We start from the raw sequence: 22,558 nt of genomic DNA on the forward strand, positions 1-22,558 counted from the left end.
ACCATCTTTCTGTTTAAAAAAATATTTGTTTTTTTTATTTTTTAAACCAAAGGACACTGATTGTTTTCTACTATCCACTGAAATCTTCTTTGAATCTGACCTTGTAGGCAAATTCAAGTTGTTTGAGAAGAAAATAACCAAAAAAGAAGAAAAAAGTGCTCATATGATTTATCAGTCATTGTCATTTCAGATTAAGCAACAGGTTACTACTGCTATCCAGAAAGCAACAGATTACACTGCAAAGGGAGCACCTGTTTCAATTGCTAACTTGTACGAACTTGCTATATCATTTTACGCATTATCATTGGTTAAGCATTCTTCAACTGATGCCATTCTAACAGAACTTGAGAAGAAAGCAAAGAACACTGGTAATGATTAATATACTATCCAGTTTTAATAAACTTTAATTCACCAAAATTTGCTAATGTGTTTTTAAAAATTAAAAATTATTTACATTTTTATAAATATTTGCATGTTGATTTTGATTTGCATATACTAGATTAATTCCCCTCTATCTGTATGTTATTTAGGCAGTGTTTATTCTATTTAATCGCTTAAGTGACTTTACATTCTAAATACATATTTCTGTATAGTAAATATATGATCTTCTGTAATTCAGTGGTTTTCATTGGTGGGTGTCTTTTATGTTTGTTCTTAGTTTCTTGTTTTGTCATAAATTAGGCCGTTGGTGTTTTGTTTGTTTGAATTGTTTTTCATTTTGTCCTGTAGAGTCTTTAATAGCTGACTGACAAATGGTATGGATTTTCCTACATTTTAAAGGTCGTATGGTGACCTATAGTTGCTTAAAGTCACATCATTTGGGCTATGTTGGATAATTGTCTCATTAGCAATACCACTACTCCGTATCTTATTTGTGTACTATTGTTTGTTTCTTTGTCGTTTCTTAGCCTTGGCGTTGTCAGTTTATTTTCGACTTGAGTTTGAATGTCCCTTTGGTATCTTTCGCCTCTCTTTTAATCTGATAATGGAAACAAATTTAAGAAACAATTGAAATAACTAAGTGTCTAATTACTTTTTAGACTTGGAACTTCTAAATAAAAATATATTTGATTGTGTTGATTGCTGTTTGATTAAAGTCAAAGGGTAAATGTTTCAATCAAATTAAAATCAATTCAATATATAGGTTCTGAAAAGCCGGTCAGTTTGGTAAAAATCCCGAATGCCACCTGAAATAAAAAACATTTAGATAGAAACAGAACGTTTGCCGTTAAAAAAAGCAATCAGTGGTTCCTTCTTGTGGATGTTTCAAAGTTTTCATCGATTTTTGTAAATGGAACTTAGTATCAGATTGATCATCCCAATTCAAATTGTATTCGACAGCTTATATACATACAACCTGTAAAGACTAACTACCAATCCCTCAGCCATTGGGTGTATAGGGTGTGGACGGCCGCAATTCCGGTTGGACGTCAAACATTCACATGTCCAATATCACACCAAAATTGGTTGAACAGAAAATTCCTTTTTGCTGAAAGTATGCAACAAAACAAGTAAAATTAGAGGGTGAAGGGTGGGTATCATGTTCTTCAGGTATTTGGAATATGTCTTTACCATTTTTTTTATTATTTCATATAAATATAAAGTACTTAATCATATATACATCATTTTAAAGGTGGTGAAACATATTGGGCATTACCGGACACTGAATCAGATAAAATACAACCTTGGAAATCATGGAGGTCACCACGTGCTGACGCTAGGGCTTTAGATGTAGAAATGACGTCATACGTATTGTTAGGTTACAATTTGAGGGATGATACAACTAAAGGCATTCGTGTTTTAAAATGGTTAGCTAGACAAAGAAATCCTAGCGGTGGATTTATTTCTACACAGGTAAACAATGGTGATATAATTATACTATGATAATATATAACCTACAAATGCTAAAGGTATTGTAGAAGTTAGTTGGTTTTTTTTTTCATTTTTGTAACACGATGGTCTCTAAGAAATGCACTAAAATTCATAGATTTGTTAAAGTGATATTTTATTTCATTTTATTTATGTAACTTTTAATAGTTTTTCTTGGTCAATATTCAACTACACATTTAGTCCTAAAACCTCACTTTCATTGCAATGACGAGTCAAGGTATAAACGAGAGACAGAAAACATCAAAGGAATATTCAAACTTGTTAGTCAAAAACAAACTGACATCAGCATGGCAAAAAACAAAAAACGACGAGAAGACAAGCAACAATCAACAAAACAATTGTGTATAACATTGGTTTCAATCTGTTGTATTATTATAAATCTGTATATTTACAGGATACAGTGATAGCCGTCCAGGCATTGGCAGGACTTGGAGGAAAGCTTTACGCCCCCAATTTTCAAATGACTGTAAATACTAAAGGTGATACCTGGGCCGTAGGTGAAACTTTCAAGGTCAACAATCAAAATGCTTTGGTCCTACAGAACAAAGACGTAAGTTATAATCGCAATGGTTTTAAAGCTAATTTCCTAATGCTTGTAGATTAAGACTTTTGTTGACTTGCTTGCTTTGTTTGTATAAACTTTTACTCACATTGTAATTAAGATTGACATCTGCAAACAATATAAATTGGGCGGAGATTAAGATTATAACACAATGTTGACTGTTGTACCCCGATTTTTGACATTTTTACCTATTATATCTGTTTGTTTCGTTTACACATTGTTGTTAATGTAATGGAATTCTATGCAACTGTCATACAAGTGAGAGGTTTAGCTAGCTATAAAACCAGGTTTAATCCACCATTTTCTACATAAGGAAATGCCTGTACCAAGTCAGGACCTTGTTTTCCATTCGTTTGACGTGTTTGAACTTTTGATTTTGCCATTTGATAAGAGACTTTCCGATTTGAATTTTCCTTGGAGTTCGGTATTTCTGTAATTTTACTTTTTTCAACTTTCATCATGTTTACTCGAAACTAAACAGTTTCAAAAATCCAAATGTCTGTAACGTTTAAGAGCATGAAAAACCAGAGGGCTTTAAGAAAACAGACAAAATTGTCAATGATAATTTTTGCTACAATTAGTTGTAACTCTTAATTTGAATACATTAGAAAAATCATAAATATGAAAATTACATAAAAAATGTTCATAAAAACATCTAAGACCTTACCCTGTTCTGAGCATTGTTTCCGATTGAAAACAAAAGTATTAACTATAATGCTAACTCTAACGTAAATTCAAAAAGGGGGAAGTCCATAAAAACTTATCAAAATCAAACGTTAGACTTTATCAACCAACGAATCGAGCGGAAAACATTTGTCATATTCCTTACTTGGAACAGGCATTTTCCGACGAAAATGTTAGGCTAAGCCTGTTGTATAGCTGGCTTAACCTTCCACTTGTATGACATCTGTTTAAAGGTCCGTTTTATTGACAAAATTGGGTGAGCAACCGAAACAGACATAATAGGTTTATGTGACAATAATTGGGATCCAGTAGTCAAAACTGTGTAAACATACATCACAGACATACAACTGACATAAAAACTCAAACAAACATACAAATAAATCTACTGATAAAGACATCAACAGAATAGTTATTGCAGTTGATACTAAAACTGACAGAGACGCCAACAAAAATGTTGATAGTGCATATAGTATATGGTATACACTTTCTCGATGATCAAGTACAATTTAAGTAAAATATAAATACAAGGGTAAACAACACAGAACTTATTGCACGTCAGATGAGGAACCGATTGATCAAAAGTAGAGGAAACCTTTGTCTATTCACTTAACAATTGTTTCTGTAAAAACTCATTGTGAAACTGATTTCCGATTGATCGACAAGTGTTTCCGGAATAACAATCATCAATTGAGCTCGAAAGAAAACGGCCGTAGAGCAAAATCCTTGTAATATTTGAGAGTATAAACGAGAGGCGAAAGATACCAAAGGGAATGTTAAATTTATAGGTCCAAAATAAAACTGTCAATGCGATGGCAAAAACTAAACACCGAAAAGACAAACAACAGTACATTTAACACAACATAAAAAACTAAATACCGAGCAACATGAACACCACCAAAAACGGGGTGATCTAATGTGCTCCGGATGGGTACGCAGATCCTGTTCAATGTTGATAAAATATGTCCAATTGGGGAGAAAAAAGAGAACGGGATTTTGGTAATGACAATTGGAACATATCTGTCGCAACTGTGAAACAGATATTTCATAACGGTCAACTAACTCGTGATGACGTCAATATAATTTTCGAAGGAATGATTCTAGCTTCACCACTTGAAACTCTTGGTTCAACAGCTTCATTGTTAGTAGCAACCCTCTGTCATGGATATCATGATTGGAAATGCAAGCTCTGGAATATCCTATCAACAGGAAGATATATCCTCCATATGCAGATGCTGATGGAATGTTGCTACATAGAAATGGAAAGTTCACAAAAACTCATAACAAAATACCAGGTGTATAACCTAAATAAAACTGAAAAACACGGCCTTAACTGAAAGAACAGCATATGCAACTTTGGCGCAGAGATATGAAACCTACGTTATATAACAGTTACGTAATTGTATACTTATTTACTAACAACCAGGAATCAATTCATTCAAAATTTCAAAAGGAAAATCTGAATTGGACAATTTATGCTATACTTACAAGGAAAATGAATTATAGTTGGTTTAAGAAAACATTCATTCTCTTCATTGATGAGTCTTTTGTATACGAAACGCGCGCGCCTGGCGTGCAAAATTTTAATCCTGGTATCTATGATGACGCTTGTTATCTACCATTAGAGTTGAACTTGTGCAAAAGTTCACTATAAATGTCGACAAAAAGTTTTGTTTTGTTTGATTTCAGATACAGGTTGATTTAACATCCTACCAGTAGTCTTTCTGGTTCGCTAGGGTATTCATTTTATATTTAAGGTAGATCATAGGTATATATTTCCTCAGATAGAATTTTTTTATACTTTGCCAAAATAAAGATTAAAAAATAAAAAGTATGGATCGCCGTGCTATTTTTCAAGCTACGGGTCGTACGAAATTGCACAAATTTGCTTAGATTGTTCATGAAAAAACACATTTTTGTGCTTAAAAAGAAATCGATGAGATAGAATTTTGAAATATAATATGAGAAGATAGGTTTTATAATATGCTTTCAGAAAATAAAAAGAAAAAATGGTGTCACCGAACTTGTTTTCTTGCTACAAGTAAAAAATTCAAATTTCCCTATCAGTCCAGTATATTTTTTTTACTAAAAGAGTTATCTCCCCTTAAATGGCCAAGCTGAAAAAATGATTCTAAAAACACAATTATTTGGTATTTATTTAAATATTTTGAATAATGCAATAAATCACCAAGTTTTCTTTCATTAAATAAACAGTCTAACCTATAAATTGCCTATCTGTCTCCAAATTTGCAGATTTGGGCAAAGATATAGACCGATTGTGTACTGCGATTGTACAATCCAAGATGGCGGTATACCATGAATCTACCTTAAGGAATTGGAACACGGATGTAGGGAAATAAAAGGGCCCATAAAAAAAACTAATAAATCATATATAGCTACAAAATAATTTGAATATGGTCAGTGCTATTTGAAACAAAATATAAATTAAGAAAGTATCTTAGGATGAAGAGCATGAAACACAAAATAACACTAAAACGAGATTAAAAACATGCTAATTAATACCTTTGCAGGAAGATTACCTTTGCATTTTGAATGTGTCAACTGAGAACTTTTCAAATATTATTGTAAAGTAATGGAAATCAGGCTACTGCCCTAGATAGACATAGAGTACAAGCAGCAACCAGCAGTGGTATTGATCAATCTGTATAGGACTAACCCTCTTTTTCTAGTCAATTTTATTTCAGCTACCAACGACTGTGATTGTCAGGTTTGTTAAACAATTAGTTTTATCTATTTCCTTTTTCTATTTAAGATTCCCAACACTGTGAAAAGTGTATCAGTAACTGCTAATGGTAGCGGATGGTGTATGGTGGAGGTAAGTGTGTCAGTCAATGTTAATAGTAGAGGATTGTGTATGATAGAGGTAAGTATGTCAGTAAATGTTTATAGTAGATGATTGTGTATGATGGAGGTAAATATGTCAGTCAATGTTGATGGTAGAGGATTGTGAATGATGGAGGTAAGTATGTCAGTAAATGTTAATAGTAGAGGATTATGTATGATAGAATTAAGTGTGTCAGTAAATGTAAATGAAAGAGGATTGTGTATGATGGAGGTAAGTTTGTCAGTAAATGTTAATGGTAGAGGATTGTGTATGATAAAGGTAAGTGTGTCAGTGAATGTAAATGAAAGAGATTGTGTATGATGGAGGTAAGTTTGTCAGTAAATGTAAATGGCAGAGGATTGTGTATGATGTAGGTAAGTGTGTCAGTAAATGTTAATGGTAGAGGATTGTGTATGATGGAGGTAAGTGTGTCAGTAAATGTTAATGGTAGAGGATTGTGTATGATGCTTACGGTGATGGATTGTGTATGATGGGGTAAATGTTACATTTGATTTTTGCGGTATAGGATCGTATGTAGTTGGTGCCTGATTTGCTTGTATGGTCAATACTTTTGTGTTTTTGTCTGAATATCTGTTAGTGATTAGGTTGTAACTAACATGTATTTTCACTCGGTGATGTTAAGAACTAAATTATGATAATCTAACTATTATTTTGTATCCCATGCAACCAACATAATGTTCTGTCTTATCTGCAGGCTGCAGTTGTGTTCAATGTGAATGAGCAATTAAGAGAGCCTGCATTCGCCTTGACACCAACGATACTGAATGATTCAACAAAAGGATTTAGACTCAAAGTTTGCTTCAGGTAATACAATTTTTATCATTCGTCTTTAGATAAACGTGTTATCCCTACCAACACAAGTGAAAAGTCTATTATAATATAAAATCTTAAAATATTTACCAATATCAGTGAAACATCACATTTCGCTCTACATAGATAAACTCACATATATCATGAATAAAATGATGTACACCAGACGTGTGTTACGTCTTGAACAGACTCATCAGTGACGCCCGAATAAAAATGATGTACACCAGACGTGTGTTACGTCTTAAATAGATTCATCACAGATATCATGATTAAAATGATGTACACCAGACGTGTGTTACGTCTTGAACAGATTCATCAGTGACGCCCGAATAAAAAAAGTTAAAACGGCCAAATAAAGTATGAAGTTGAAGATCATTGAGGACCTTAATTTCTGAAAGGATTTCCCAAATATTGCTAAGGTAATCTATTCCTGAACAAATTCAGTGCTGACTACTTTTATATTGCTAAAATAGAAAAATTATCAATGTTCACAGGTGGTTGAAGGTAGGACAGAGTACAATGGGAATACTTGAAATATCTTTGCCTTCTGGAATGGAAGCTGACTTAGAGTCAATCGATACTACCATTACTGGAGGACAATATAAAAAAGTAGAAAAGGGCTTCCGTTCAATCATCTTATACTTTGACACGGTAATTAGTCTTCATTAATGAAAAGCTTTCGTTTCAATCTTTATATTACAAACTGTTTACCAATCATTTGTAATTACCATCTGTTCTTGTTTCGACAATTCCTTAGCTTTGCCACAGTCTGCATAATTTATCTAATTATTTCTTCAAATATATAAAATAGTCCAAAATATATATCAACAGCATTCCTCTTGCTATGGAAACCTCTAATTATGACAGGCCATTTTATTTACCCAAAATACCACCATCTGCACGGTTTAATTGTACTTTTCTGTGTAAACAAACTTTCTCTTTGATGTTATCAACATTAGGACAAAACAATGTAACAAAGAATCTAAACGGTTATTTGTGCTTATTAAATAAAAATTGTCAAATGAAAGCGTTTTCTAACAATAACCTGATTAACGTCCTCCACAATAATTGCAAAGAAGGTAAACAGAGCTTTATTAGAAATTTCTGAAATGCGAATACAATTTATCCACTTTCAGTATCGTCATATACTTCATTTGCCAAAAACAATTCTCCTCCTTCAGGATCGTCATATACTTCAGTTACCAAAACAATTTCTCCATCTTCAGGATCGTCATATACTTCAGTTACCAAAATAATTTCTCCACCTACAGGATCGTCATATACTTCAGTTGCCAAAACGTTACCAAAACAATTTCTCCACCTTCAGGATCGTCATTTACTGTAAACCAACTAATTTTCGCGAACGATTTATTTTCGCGACTTTCGCGATAAGAAAAATAACGTGAAAATAAATCGTAGCGAATATGAAAAACTTTGATCTTCCCTGATTAAAATACATCAAGTTAATTTGAAAATCGCGAAATTAAATCGCCGCGAAGTGGTCTAGAAAGGGGTGAACGCGAAATAAAGTATCCGCGAAAATAAGTTGGTTTACAGTTCTTCAGTTACCAAAACAGTTCTCCACCTTCAGGATCATCGTATACTTCAGTGACAAAAACAATTTCTCCACCTTCAGGATCGTAATTTTCTTCAGTTACCAAAACAATTTCTCCACCTTCAGGATCGTCAGTTACTTAAGTTACCAAACAATTTATCCACCTCAGGATCGTCATATACTTCAGTAACCAAAACAATTTCTCCATCTTCAGTATTGTCATATACTTCAGTTACTAAAACAATTTCTCCACCTTCAAGATCGTCATATACTTCAGTTACCAAAACAATTTCTCCACCTTCAGGATCGTCATATACTTCAGTTACCAAAACAATTTCTCCACCTTCAGGATCGTCATATACTTCAGTTACCAAAACAATTTCTCCACCTTCAGTATCGTCATATACTTCAGTTGCCAAAACAATTTCTCCACCTTCAGGATCGTCATATACTTCAGTTGCCTTAACATCAATTAACAGCATATTGTTTTGATTTACATTTCTTGTTCCTTACGTTGTATGCTCGTCTGTGTTATGAGTTGTCAGTACGACCTATTCGTTTTACTATGTACACTTCAAATTGTTAAAAACGTATATTAATTTCATTTTAACAGATTTTGTCCACACAAATGTGTATTGAAGTAGATATAAGGAGAGTTGCCTTAGTAGCTCGACACAGACCTGTACCTATCAAGCTGAGAGAGCACAATGAACCAAGTAAGTTAAAGCGAATAATCAAACATGAATAATATCTAACATTAGAGTGCCTATCAATCTCAATTTCCAATATGCAACCTTTACTATTGATTTCCTAGCGAATGTACAATGAGAAAGGTCCGGCCCAAAGCAAAATCCTGTAACACACAACATAAGGCATTCATCCCTTCCTGCATGTTCTTAATCGCCTAGAGTGGAGATTAAATTGGTCAGTATATCAAATAACTGCCATCAAATCAAGATTCCTATAAAACCAAAACAAAACAAATAAGATACATCAAACGACACACTAACGAGTTTCCAACTTGACAGGCGCATGAAAAAAATATATCAAATATAACAATAAAAATATGTGCGTTCAAAGTGCTTTTCTGGATTTTGCTTAACACTCAAACCCAAAAACATTTATAGTCAATGATGTATAAATACTTGAATAAATGAGGACTACTCGTTTGATTTTGAATTCTCAGCTTTTCCCATTTAACTATCAATCTGTTATAAAAATGTGCATTTGAGACCGTATATTAAGGACCAGAGCAGGAAAAGCACTTATCTTATATTTAGCCACTTTTGACTTTGCTTGAAATGTTGTATATTATTTATAATCAAACTCCTTGTGATTCGCTTGGTATAAATTCAATTATGACGTCTAATTTTCTTGCTGCTTTTGTCTGATATTGACGTCACGAAAAAAAGACCACCATGATTAATGACATTTCCTATAAGGAACACGATCTTTTTCAGCTCATTTACCTATAAAAATGATCAATTGTGCCTTCATATAGTCTAAACAATCATTATAGAAACAACGTCCGCACCCTGTTAAATGCGATCAAATATTTCTCCATCCCGACTTTTAAATTCTCTTAAAATACACGTCATGACTCGAGTTTTTAATTTTAAGGTAAATATCTCTAGAGGAGAGATGCGGTGTCACACTTAGATGCAGAAGTAAAATCTATATTTAACGCCATAACACCAGCATATTATACATAATAAACAAATGTTCAAACAAACCTAAAGTAAGCATCATTTATGTATGTTATTACTTAAAGCATCCTCATCATGCTCATAGTACTTTACTTGCTGATATGTGTTTAAGAGATTGGTTCTAGAGGAGCAAATTTTTGAAAGGAAACGTTTCTAATACCAGATAGGTAAAAATCACCAATCGGCAAATACCTCTTGCAAATGAAGCCTCAATCATGTTAATATACGTCTATTTTGAAATGAAAGAAACGGAACTGATATGAACATTACTAATCATACATTTACATTTAGGTAATGAGGTCATAAAGACTTACCAATCAAAAGCCCTGTCTTCCGCCACCATCATAGAAGTATGTGGTCCTGACAATTGTGTAGAAGTCAAGGTAATAAATATCAATAATTAATGAATAAAGTATTCTATATAAAGGATATAAATACGAATTTCTAAACTCAAGAAAGAAAGAAAATATAAAACACCAAAATAAATAAGAAAATCTACTTTTCAGCTGAAAAGAAGAGATATTGTAGTTGTATTCATTTCCAGATGCTTTCTGTGATTTATTCATGTGTTGGAATATATACGGTGACCCTTAGTTTTTAACTTCTACGTCAGTTGTCTCATACGAATACGAAGGCTTTATCTAGATTCGGTATAGTTACAAACTACAAAACATAAGCTCTATAGCGCTTTTAAACGAAATTGCTGATTGGCAATCTTACTAAATCTTCTTATTTTTGTTATAAATTAATCTTTAAAAATCATTTGAACTAAATTTTATCTTTGAACAATACGTTATATAAAATTGATTTGACATTATAATGATTTTGTTCAAAATTTTAATTTTCAGAAGCGATGATTTGACAACACTTGCTTTCCAGAGGAATTCCTAACTTGTATGACTTTTTTTTTTTACTTTATATAAATACTGTATTTTATTTGAAGAAGTCCGATAAAAGGTGAATTTTTCGTTTCTCTTGTATGTATTGTGTGTTTTTAAGAATGAACCTGAAAATACTTCTATGTATTAACATTTGTGTCTTAATGTCTTTATTTCAATAAACATAATCACGATTGTTTGATCTTCCTCATTCGTAGACTATGTAAAATGCATTGTAACAATCATATAGTTTACACCACATGTGTAGAATAGGGAATAGTTCACACCACATTTGTAAAAAAGGGTAATGGTTTACACCACATTTGTAGACTATGTAAAATGCATTGTAACAATCATATAGTTTACACCACATTTATAGAAAAAGGGGAATAGTTTACACCACATTTGTAGAAAAGGGGAATAGTTTACACCACATTTGTAGACTATGTAAAATGCATTGTAACAATCATATAGTTTACACCACATTTGTAGAAAAGGGAAATAGTTTACACCATATTTGTAGAAAAGGGGAATAGTTTACACCACATTTGTAGAAAAGCGGAATAGTTTACACCACATTTGTAGAAAAGGGAATAGTTCGCACCACATGTGTAGAAAAGGGGAATATTTTACACCACGTTTGTAGAAAATGGATTTGTTAACAACACATTTGTAGAAAAGGGAATAGTTTACATAAAGTTAGTAGAAAATGGAATAGTTAACACCTTATTTGTAGAAATGGGAATAGTTTACACAACATTTGTAGAAAAGGGAATATCTTACACCACATTTGTAGAATATTGAAACTATGTATACAGGAATAAAAGTAAACTTTCGAAAGATTTCATAAAAAAGATACTGTGTTCTGATAGATAGGACGAATAGGATACTCTTTTATTAGTATCAAGTCATTCTGTATTTTTGTATGTTTTACATGCGTCGCAAAAGGCGAATGCAGGTCTAATAACCGCTCCACTCCGTCCGTCCGAAAGACCTTGGATAAATATTTTTGTTAAACTTTTCTTGGCTTCTGTGGAAGGAAATGGCTTTATATTTGATCTGCAGCTTGATAATGTCGAGTTGAAGCGTGTAAGCATTTTTTACATCTGCCGTGCAGCCACCTTCTTGAAAGTTAACAACATCCACTGTACAAGAAAAACTTTTACGAAAAACAAATATGACAACCACTCAACTACAGGTTCCTGACTTTGGACAGGCACATAAAGAATGAGGGCGCCCAATCCTCCCCTAACCTGGGACAGGGGTATTTAGATTTTAAACATATTTTATTAGACAGTGGTACTACAGCATAACATAAGAACAAACTCTAAAAATCAGTTGCAATTGACTGAACCCAAAAGTGCGCCAATATTTACATTATTTCATCCCGGTTCTCTCCTCGCACTTGCGCTGTGCGGTAGCCGAAGTTCTAACGGGCAAATATCTGCGAATTAGAGTACGGGAAGACAATAATTCAATAGTAGTACATTTCTGAAGATTTTGATCAGATAAAGGGTTTTATTACATTGAATACCTCACCTTCATAAAAGATATCAGTCCACTCGCTGCATTATTCAACCGGAAACCAGCCAGAAAAAAGAACCGTACCCCAGTGACAACCTCTCCCACCTGACGCATGCGCGCCATAACCCTTTATCATTTTTTCCGGTTCTATGGTTTATGCTGCACGCTTTCTCTGAGAAGGAAAAAGTTTTTTTCAAAACCACGTTTTTTCTTAATAGAAAAATTATAGCTATTTATTATTTTGTAATAGTAATTTGTAATATTAATTTGTTTTATTCAGGTAATATAATTTAATTTAATTTATCTGAATAATGGTTGGTATGAACACCAATTTCGTCAACGCAAGAGGTAAGTGACACACACACAAGTGGTTTGTTGTCCACTTGGCGTTCGGCCACTCATTCGGATGAGTTTTGGGATAGAGGTATAAACTGGTATAAACTGGTGTTTCTGGTTTAAGTCTGGAACAGGACCCAGACCCTGTCAGGACTTTACCTTTCACTTCTGTTGCTAGTCAGTTGAGATTATCTAGCCCTAGCAGGGTATCTCATACCGTAACTAGGCCTGCTGAGATAACAATGTCTCCTGTTTCTTTCACGACAAGTATGCAGGAGACGCTACCAGCTGGCATCAGGAGTGAACCCTTTTCCAGGACTAGGTGGCCTATGAATTTTTCCTACCCTCCCATGCCTATGGGTATGCCCAACTTGCCTCCTTATCCTCAGCCCTTCGATCCGTATTTGGCTCAGTCAGTCTGGTCTGGTCAGGGGTTCGGTGGAAAGCCGTCTTCAGAATCATCCTCTTTTAAGGATGAGATGAGGACTCTTACCACTTCTATCCATAAGATGCAAGCATCTGTTAACGCAAAATTCATTGAGTTTGGTAACAGGCTTCTCCTTATGGAGTCTAGGGGTTTGTCTCAGGATCCTCCACAGGATCCTCCAGACCTTCTAGACAACTGGTGGAAAATGATTATGTTTTCTTGGCCAGAAGCCAAGAAGGTAACTTGAAGACCAAGGTGCTTCTTCTGATGTTGACAGTGTTGGGGGCACAGAGGGAGATGCTATGATTTCTAAGGAGCCATCTTCAGGCAACCCCTTTGAATGTCTTAGGAGTCTAGTTTATTCCATTCGTAGGGATATGACAGATATGCCCATGTCTTCTTTACCAAGGGTTTCGTCTGCCCCTTCATATTTTATGGCTTGCTCTGGTTTAGTCAAGCCAGATTTAAAGGGGTATCATTCGTTTTCAGATTCGGGTCATTTCACAACAGCTTTGTCTTTTGTTAACTCGTCTTTGGCTGAGAACCATGCTAACACTAGCAAAACTGGTGGTAGTAAGTTCTCTGGTTTCGGACCTGCCTTTTACCCAGGGAAATGCAGATCTAAGGACTATGAGATTCATGGATCTTCCTTGGGTATGTCGGCTCCTATCTGTGATAAGGCTTATTCTGTTTTATTGGGTTCAGTCTTCATATGTAAAGTCGGAAAATAATCTGAGGTTTCTAACTTATGTTCTTGAGACAGCTGAACACTATTTGGCGGCAGCTAGGTCTCTTTTAAAGGACAAAGGGGAGGAATTTTCAGACTTGAAGTCTATGCTTCTACAAGTAGACAAGAGTCTTGGAATGTCTCAATTCCTTTTTCTTGGCACTTTGGCCAATTTTACTTTTGGTAAGAGAGAGGAGATTCTTGTATTATCGACTGTCTCTGAAGCTTTCCAGGAGAGACTTCTAAGTTCTCCTCTGTCTAAGGACAAGTTGTTCTCTGTTTCCTTGGATCAACTATAAGAGGAAGTAAATAAGGCTCCTCCTGTTGTCAAGGTGGATGTTAAGTTCACTGATGGGAAAAGATTTGTCAAGACTACTCAGATTAACAAGCCTTCTTCCTCTCATCAGCCCAAGGCTTCTTCTTCCTCTTCTTTTTCACAGCCTGTGAAGAGATCATCTGTTTCTCGTCCTAACCTTTCAGGTGGCAAGAAAGCCAAAGTTGTAAAGGGTAAGATGCAGAGTAAGTTATGTATTGTCCCCTCCGTTAAATCCATCCCCACTGGAAGAGGAAACCTATACAACTCTTCTTCCTCATCTTCCAGTGAAGGGCAGGCTTTCCCACTTTCTAGATCAATGGTCTTTGATAACTTCAGACAAGTGGATACTTTCAATTTTACGGAGGGGATTGGAGCTTCAGTTTTTGGAACAACCTCCTCTTTCTCCTTTTCCAATCAATCTGTCAGTGACAAAGGATTCTCAAAAGAATCCGTTGTTACAAGACGAAGTGAACATTCTAATTCATTAGGGTGTGTTGGAGGAGGTAAATCCTCCTTTTTATCTAGGGTTTTATTCCCGGCTGTTCTTGGTTCCCAAGAAGAACGAGAAAATGAGACCGGTTCTAGACCATTCTGTTCTGAATCAGTATCTGGTGGTCCCACATTTCAAAATGGAAACCAACAGGTCAATAAGGTCGACACTTCATTCAGGAATTTGGACGACCTCTCTAGATTTGATGAATGCTTATTTTCACATCCCGATTTCTCTCAAGTTTCGTCATTTCCCGATACTAGTTCGGGCAGACAAAGTGTACAGTTTCAAGGCTATATCGTTTGGCCTTTCTACTGCTCCCCTAGTTTTATCAGGATTTTTCAGACTGTGGTGTCTTATCTTCATACCCAGGCGGTATTCATTCACTCCTACCTAGACGATTCTCTAATCAAGAATCATTGCCGATCTCTTCTGGAGGAACACACCGATTTGGCTATCCAATTACTCCTGAGACTGGGTTTTTTTTTATTTCTTTGGAAAAATCAGAGATAATTCCCAGTCAGAATTTAATTTTCATGGGAGAACATTTTCGGACAGATATGGGTCTAGATCTTCCTCCAGAAGAGAAGGTAATCAAGATAAATTAGTTAGTCAGTGCTCTGATGCAGTTTTCAACTGTCCCAGATCGTCTATTTCTTCAGCTGGTGAGTTTCTTGATTTCAATCATGGACGTCATTCCACTAGGACGTCTACACATTCGTCCAATTCAGTGGTATCTGTGAGAGGCACCTGTTCCAATTCTTCCTCGGTTGTTTCTTCGGTGGTGGCTTCAGGAGAAATATCTTCTGAAGGGAGTTTTGTTGGATCCTCCAGACCCCATTCTATCTCTATCACAGATGCGAGCTTGATGGGTTAGGGAGCTTATCTAGAGGGCAGAACAGCTTCAGGTCTTTGGTCAGGTGCTCAGTTGGAGTAACACATCAATCTCCTAGGGTGAGAGCTGTCTTACTGTCTCTCCTTTGTTTTCAAGCTGTGATTCAGGGTCAGTCACTTCTGGTTGCCACGGACAACTCCACAGTAATGGCTGATCTTCAGAATCAAGAGGGAATTCATTCCTTTTCTCTGTATCTTCTGAGCAAGGAAACTCTTCTTCTGTATCACAGTCTCGATATAATTCTGTCAGTGAGACATGTTCTAGGCAGTCAAAATCTTCTGGCAAATGCTTTTTTCCGTTCGCGTGTTCCAGTGAACACAGAATGGGAACTTCATCTATCAGTGTTTCAGGAGATCACTCTTCGTTGGGATCGTCCTCATATAGATCTTTTTGCCACTTTTTGCCACTAGTCTGAATCACAAGTTGGAGACTTACATTTCCCCCATTACAGACGAAAAGGTAGATGCTATGACCCTATCTTGGAAAGGAATGTTCAGTTACATGTTTCCCCCCTTTCGCCTTCTTCCCAAGATATTGCACAAAATTCAGAGGGATCTTTGCAAGACCATTTTTATTGCTCCAGCTTGGCCAAGACAGTCTTGGTTCCCAGAACTACTTCTTCTGTGTTGTGCAAAGCCGTGTCGACTTCCTCTAAGGGACGATCTACTTTCTCAGTTCAAGGGAAGAAAGATTCATCAGGGTCTAGAAAATCTGTCAGTCAGGCAATCTACAGGAGCCGTTTATGACTCCAAATGGTCAATTTTCTGTTCTTGGTGTCAGTCGAAACAGATTGATCCTGTCTCAGTTACTGTGCAACAGTAAGGGGATTTTTTCTTTTATCTTTTTGAAGAAAAAGGTTACACTCCGTCTACTATAAAGGGAAATAGATCTGCCATAGCCAGAGCTATATGTCTTTCAAGAGGCTCAGATTTTGGTGATAATGAGTTTTTGTCCTTGTTGATTAAAAACTTTTGCCTTAATAAACCTAGTCAAAGGCGTTTGGTTGCTTCTTGGGACTTAGGTTTAGTCTTGAAGGTTCTTCAGTTTACGACTTTTGAAATCATGTCAGCTAGTTTTTGGAGGTCAGATAGTGCCTTTTATAACCACTATTTACGCTCTATGCCTCTTCATTGTGACAACCTCTATTCTTTATGACCTTTAGTTGCTGCTCAACAGGCTGTTTTTCCTCCTCCTAGTGAGGGGGATTCAGCGCTTCGTTAAATTCTGTTTATCTAAATTTATGAAGGTGTGGTATTTAAATTTTAATTCTAAAAATTTGATTTTCGTTTACAAGAAAGTCCACGTACAATTGTTTTTAAAGCAAAACTTAGCTATTCAAGTTATAAAACATTTATACCTTTTGTTTCAATTTGAAGTATCATATGACTTTATTCCACACAAGATCTACGATCATTATCGACTGCATGTAAGTAAAACCTGATTTAAACTTTATGTAAAAATTGGTTTTTATCAATGGGAACGTACATAGACACAACATGTAACAGCACGCCGAGTGTAGCGCAATGTGAACACGACTTTGATACCATTAACGGAGCCAATCTTTATGCACCAAATGAGCATTTCGACAATAAATGTCTTTTTGGTCTACCTGAGGCCAAAATATCTGATAATCCACAACTTAATAAAAAATAGAAAAAGTCGGACAAGGAATCACAGCTTTGCATGAGGGAGATATAAAACCTAAAAGGACAAAAAAAAATAGAAAAAGTCGGTCAAGGAATCTCAGCTTTGCATGAGGGAGATATAAAACCTAAAAGGACAAAAACAATAGAAAAAGTCGGGCAAGGAATCACAGCTTTGCATGAGGGAGATATAAAACCTAAAAGGACAAAAACAATAGAAAAGTCGGGCAAGGAATCACAGCTTTGCATCAGGCAGATATAAAACCTAAAAGGACAAAAACAATAGAAAAAGTCGGGCAAGGAATCACAGCTTTACATCAGGCAGATATATTCCCCAATTTGAAATAATTCCCAAAATTTTGTAACAGCAAATTTTAATTGACTATGGCATTGTTCCATATATTAAACAAGGGTAATACAATAATTGAATATATACATACAAAACAATACAACGTTGAGTATGACGAAAGGAATACAAACATGCAGTCAATGAATGAAATGTTCTTGAGCAATGATATATATTTATTTTAAACAGTTACAATATAAAGTGTTAATAACCCTATAATATTTTTAGGATTTGAATACCAAGTAAATGGGAATATGTTTATACTTTCGGAGACTGACACTTAAAAAGATAATGTGAATCAGTATTAATATCAATATGACAGAAGTGGCATATTCTTTCTTCTTTTGGTGTGTTTCTCTATCGTCCCGTTTCTATAGGCATTTTCAAATTACAACACATTAGTTTTGTTTTATCTCGTTTTCTTTGAAATAATTTAAGAAGATAATTTTCTAAATTAAATCATAATTAAACTTGACCATAAAATTTTCCACTTCATGAATTTTCTATTTGATCATAAAATTGTGGATAAATTGATTTACGAGTATTTGTTTTAAAATGACTTTTGATTAACAATTCCACATATTTTGTTAAAAATATACCCGAGAATAAAATATGCTACACCGCACAACAAACTACATTGTATCAGTAAGTTGAAGTTTCTTATTGCCAACATATTTGTTGAATTTGGAGGTACCAAGTGTGTGGCTCTCCTTGTCGACCTTTTCATGATGTTCTCTCTATTACCAATCGATTTTTTTTCTGATTGATTCCCATTAATATATCCTCCTAAACTAGTGATTATAACAACAAAATGATTACACATATACCTCGAATCTGACTCAAGCGGTCATCTTTGTAACAGAGTCTATGACAAACGAGACGATTTCAATTTTGAAATCATAAATTTTCCTCAACTTAGCAGCAATATACCAACTTCATCTGTGTATGAAGTATACATTTCTCAACTTATACGATATTCAAGAGCTTGCAAATGCCATTCAGACTTTGTAAAACGTCATCGGTGTCTGCGCAAAAGGGTTTTGTCAAAGATCGTCTTGTCTTTTTTCTCAGAAAGTTCATCGGAAGGTTCCTATACTAAATAGATAAATTGAGTCTTGAGTTATAGATTCTAGATGCTGACGTTGTGTATTATTTCATAAATTTTACAGCGTTTCCTTTATTTTTGTTTATAATATTATGTTCCTTTTGGTCGTATGACGCTAGACGTGACTTGATATATGTGCATACAAATTTCTGGTATTTGGCGTTAGGCGTTCCTGATACAGGTGGCTCCAGAGGTGCGATTTGAACGCATGACGTTTTTATATTGTTATTTTCATTTTGTGTAACCTTGTTTTTATATTTGACTTAATATGTACTTTATCAGAAAAAGAGTATATGTCATTATGTCTTACTATACTCTAGTGTGTTTTTATATGTTGTGATGTTACACTATTGTTTCTGATAAGGGTGAAGGTTTGGAACCATTAAAACGTTTAAACCCGCTGCAATTGTTTGCACCTGTCCTAAGTCAAGAATCTGATGTTCAGAAGTTGTCGTTTGTTGATGTGGTTCATAAGTGTTTCTCGTTTCTCGTTTTTTATATAGATTAGACCGTTGGTTTTCCCGTTTGAATGGTTTTACACTAGTAATTTTTGGGGCCCTTTATAGCTTGCTGTTCGGTGTGAGCAGCCAAGGCTCCGTGTTGAAGACCGTACTTTGACCTATAATGGTTTACTTTTATAAATTTTTACTTGGATGGAGAGTTGTCTCATTGGCACTAATACCACATCTTCTTATATCTATCTACAAGCAACTACAAAAACTTATTTTGTTGGCGTCCATGATAGATTTCTTTTACGTTTGTTTGGATTGCTTACACAATTTTGGCTGCTGGATTCCGATTATTGTCACGTTAACCAATTATATCTGTTTTGGGTTGCTCTTGCAATTTTTTCAAAAAGGCATAGTTATAAACAACTGTCATACAAGTGGAAGGTTCGGCTAGCTTTAAAACGTAGACAATTTAACTCATTTGCAGATCTTGTCTAAATGATCATTTTTGGCTATTAAGTTTCTCTCTATCTGATTCAGTTGATAAGTGATGACAATAGCTCGCACTTGCCTTTCAAGCCAAGTGAGCTAAATAAGCCAGATAGGAAAAAAGAAGAAAACATATGTGCGTGCGTGTGTGTTGATCACCACATTCAGATCATTCAGTCACACGACTATACAAGGAAACTTTTTTTTATATATATGTCAATAATCTTTCTTTCAATCTCTTCATCTATTTAATAATAATAATAATAATAACAAAAATAATTAAAAACCTATTGTTCAAAGAACAATTGAAGGTCTTTCCACATCAATTTTTAAATAACTGATGAGAAGATAATTCTGGTTTACTCAAAGCTACTATTGGCGTCCAATCATAGGTTTCTTCATACTGATTCAATAAACATGGTTTCTATAGACTTTTTCCTGAAATAAGGGAGATAATTGTCAACATCCGGTTTAGAAAATGTCACTTTCGGTCTCATGTGATAGCTTTATTTACACTGATTCCAAAAATATATGGTTTATATATACCTTTGCCTGTAAAAAGGGAGATAATTGGCTACTTCCGGTTTAAAAAATGTCACTTCCGGTCTCATATGATAGCTTTATTTACACTGATTCCAAAAATATATGGTTTATATATACTTTTGCCTGTAAAAAGGGAGATAATTGGCACTTTCCGGTTTAGAAAATGTCACTTTCGGTCTCATATGATAGCTTTATTTACACTGATTCCAAAAATATATGGTTTATATATACGTTTGCCTGTAAAAAATGAGATAATATGCTACTTCCGGTTTATAAAATATCACTCCCGGTCTCAAATGATAGATTAATGTATGACATTCAAAAAATATATGGTTTCTATGTACTTCTACATGAAATAAGTGCAAAAATGACTACTTCCGGTTCACTCCAGGTCACTTCCGGTTGACATTTTTCAAGGTCATATATCACCCAACATTTTGCAAAAGATCTTATGGCTTTATCATTAACCAATATGAAGTAATAATCCATTTACCTTAGAATAAAACATTTCAGGGGCAATAACTCCAATAAGATGTCGCTGGATTGTCTCAGACCAAATGTATCATATCTTCATCACAATATAACAAACATTTTGCACTTGTTCTTTCATATATAACATTAACAATATCGGAGAAAATGCAAAAACAAGCAAAAGACAAAATTCAGAACATGACCTTGACCTTTGACCTTGACCTCATTTTCGAAGTTAGGATCCAAGGACCTTAAATAAAAAGACTGTACGTTTATACGGCTTACAGTTTATGAGTAACAAAAACATAACGACAAATTTATTTGATGAAGGTAGATAACTCCTATAAAATTTCATCGAATCGCTTCGATCCCAATTAGCCAAAAATTCCTGAGGATGTAACGAACAATTTAGAAAAAGAATTTTGTCGATATTTTTTTTTTTTGTTACGAAGGAGATGCACACACTTGATAAACAGTGAATAGGGAGATTACTCTTACAAAGATAATTGTTTGGCTTAGCAGGGTGAAATTTAAAAGCGCAGAAACTATACGATACAATATGAGAAATATCTAAGCGACATATTGCGAAACAAAAATTTCAAAAGTTGGCGGGAAAAAAAAAATAATAATAATAATAATCAGAACAAATACAATAGGTCTTTCCACAGAAAAGTGGAAAGACCTAATAATAATAATCAGAACAAATACAATAGGTCTTTCCACAGAAAAGTGGAAAGACCTAATAATAATAATCAGAACAAATACAATAGGTCTTTCCACAGAAAAGTGGAAAGACCTAATAATAATAATAATAATAATAATAATAATTAAAAACCAATTGTTCAAAGAACAATTGAAGGTCTTTCCACATCAATTTTCTAAATAATTGATGAGAAGCTAATTCTGGTTTACTCAAAGCTACTATTGGCGTCCAATCATAGGTTTCTTCATACTGATTCAATAAACATATGGTTTCTTTAGACTTTTGCCTGAAATAAGGGAGATAATTGTCAACTTCCGGTTTATAAAATATCACTTCCGGTCTCAAATGATAGATTAATGTATGACCATTCAAAAAATATATGGTTTCTATGTACTTCTACATGAAATAAGTGCAAAAATGACTACTTCCGGTTCACTCAAGGTCACTTCCGGTTGACATTTTTCTAGGTCATATGTCACCCAACATTTTGCAAAAGATCTTGTGGCTTTATCATGTTCCAATATGAAGTAATAATCAATTTACCTTAAAATAAAACATTTCAGGGGCAATAACTCCAATAAGATGTCGCTGGATTGTCTCAGACCAAATGTATCATATCTTCATCACAATATAACAAACATTTTGCACTTGTTCTTTAACATATAACATTAAAAATATCGGAGAAAATGCAAAAACAAGCAAAAGACAAAATTCAGAACATGACCTTGACCTTTGACCTTGACCTCATTTTCGAAGTAAGGATCCAAGGACCTCAAATAAAAAGACTATAGGTTTATACGGCTGTCAGTTTATGAGTAACAAAAACATAACGACAAATTTATTTCATAAAGGTAGATAACTCCTATAAAATTTCATCGAATCGCTTCGATCCAAATTAGCCAAAAATTCCTGAGGATGTAACGAACAATTTAGAAAAAGAATTTTGTTCATATCTTTTTTTGTTACGAAGGAGATGCACACACTTGATAAACAGTGAATAGGGAGATAACTCTTACAAAGATAATTGTCCGGCTTAGCAGGGTGAAATTTAAAAGCGCATAAACTATACGATACAATATGAGAAATATCTAAGCGACATATTGCGAAACAAATATTTATCGCAAGAACAAAATTTGGCGGAAGAAA

General features: G+C 34.4%; 2 protein-coding genes across 8 annotated transcripts in view; both read left to right on the forward strand.

The window, feature by feature from the left end:
* The window catches only part of LOC127737251 (CD109 antigen-like), a 50,354-nt gene extending 39,211 nt beyond the window's left edge, over nucleotides 1-11,143 (forward strand). Inside the window, exons 29-37 of the mRNA XM_052247794.1 lie at nucleotides 191-368; nucleotides 1,634-1,854; nucleotides 2,285-2,440; nucleotides 5,907-5,969; nucleotides 6,694-6,803; nucleotides 7,304-7,460; nucleotides 8,978-9,080; nucleotides 10,362-10,453; nucleotides 10,919-11,143. Of these exons, the coding sequence (XP_052103754.1) occupies nucleotides 191-368; nucleotides 1,634-1,854; nucleotides 2,285-2,440; nucleotides 5,907-5,969; nucleotides 6,694-6,803; nucleotides 7,304-7,460; nucleotides 8,978-9,080; nucleotides 10,362-10,453; nucleotides 10,919-10,927 (1,089 nt within the window). The 3' untranslated portion in view covers nucleotides 10,928-11,143. The remainder of the gene's footprint in view (nucleotides 1-190; nucleotides 369-1,633; nucleotides 1,855-2,284; nucleotides 2,441-5,906; nucleotides 5,970-6,693; nucleotides 6,804-7,303; nucleotides 7,461-8,977; nucleotides 9,081-10,361; nucleotides 10,454-10,918) is intronic.
* The window catches only part of LOC127737260 (uncharacterized), a 249,379-nt gene that overhangs the window by 72,156 nt on the left and 154,665 nt on the right, over nucleotides 1-22,558 (forward strand). The gene's annotated exons all lie outside the window — the stretch shown is intronic.

The sequence above is a fragment of the Mytilus californianus genome, unplaced genomic scaffold (assembly GCF_021869535.1).
Source record: "Mytilus californianus isolate M0D057914Y unplaced genomic scaffold, xbMytCali1.0.p SCAF_4, whole genome shotgun sequence".
In the NCBI taxonomy this organism is placed as follows: Eukaryota; Metazoa; Mollusca; class Bivalvia; order Mytilida; family Mytilidae; genus Mytilus; species Mytilus californianus.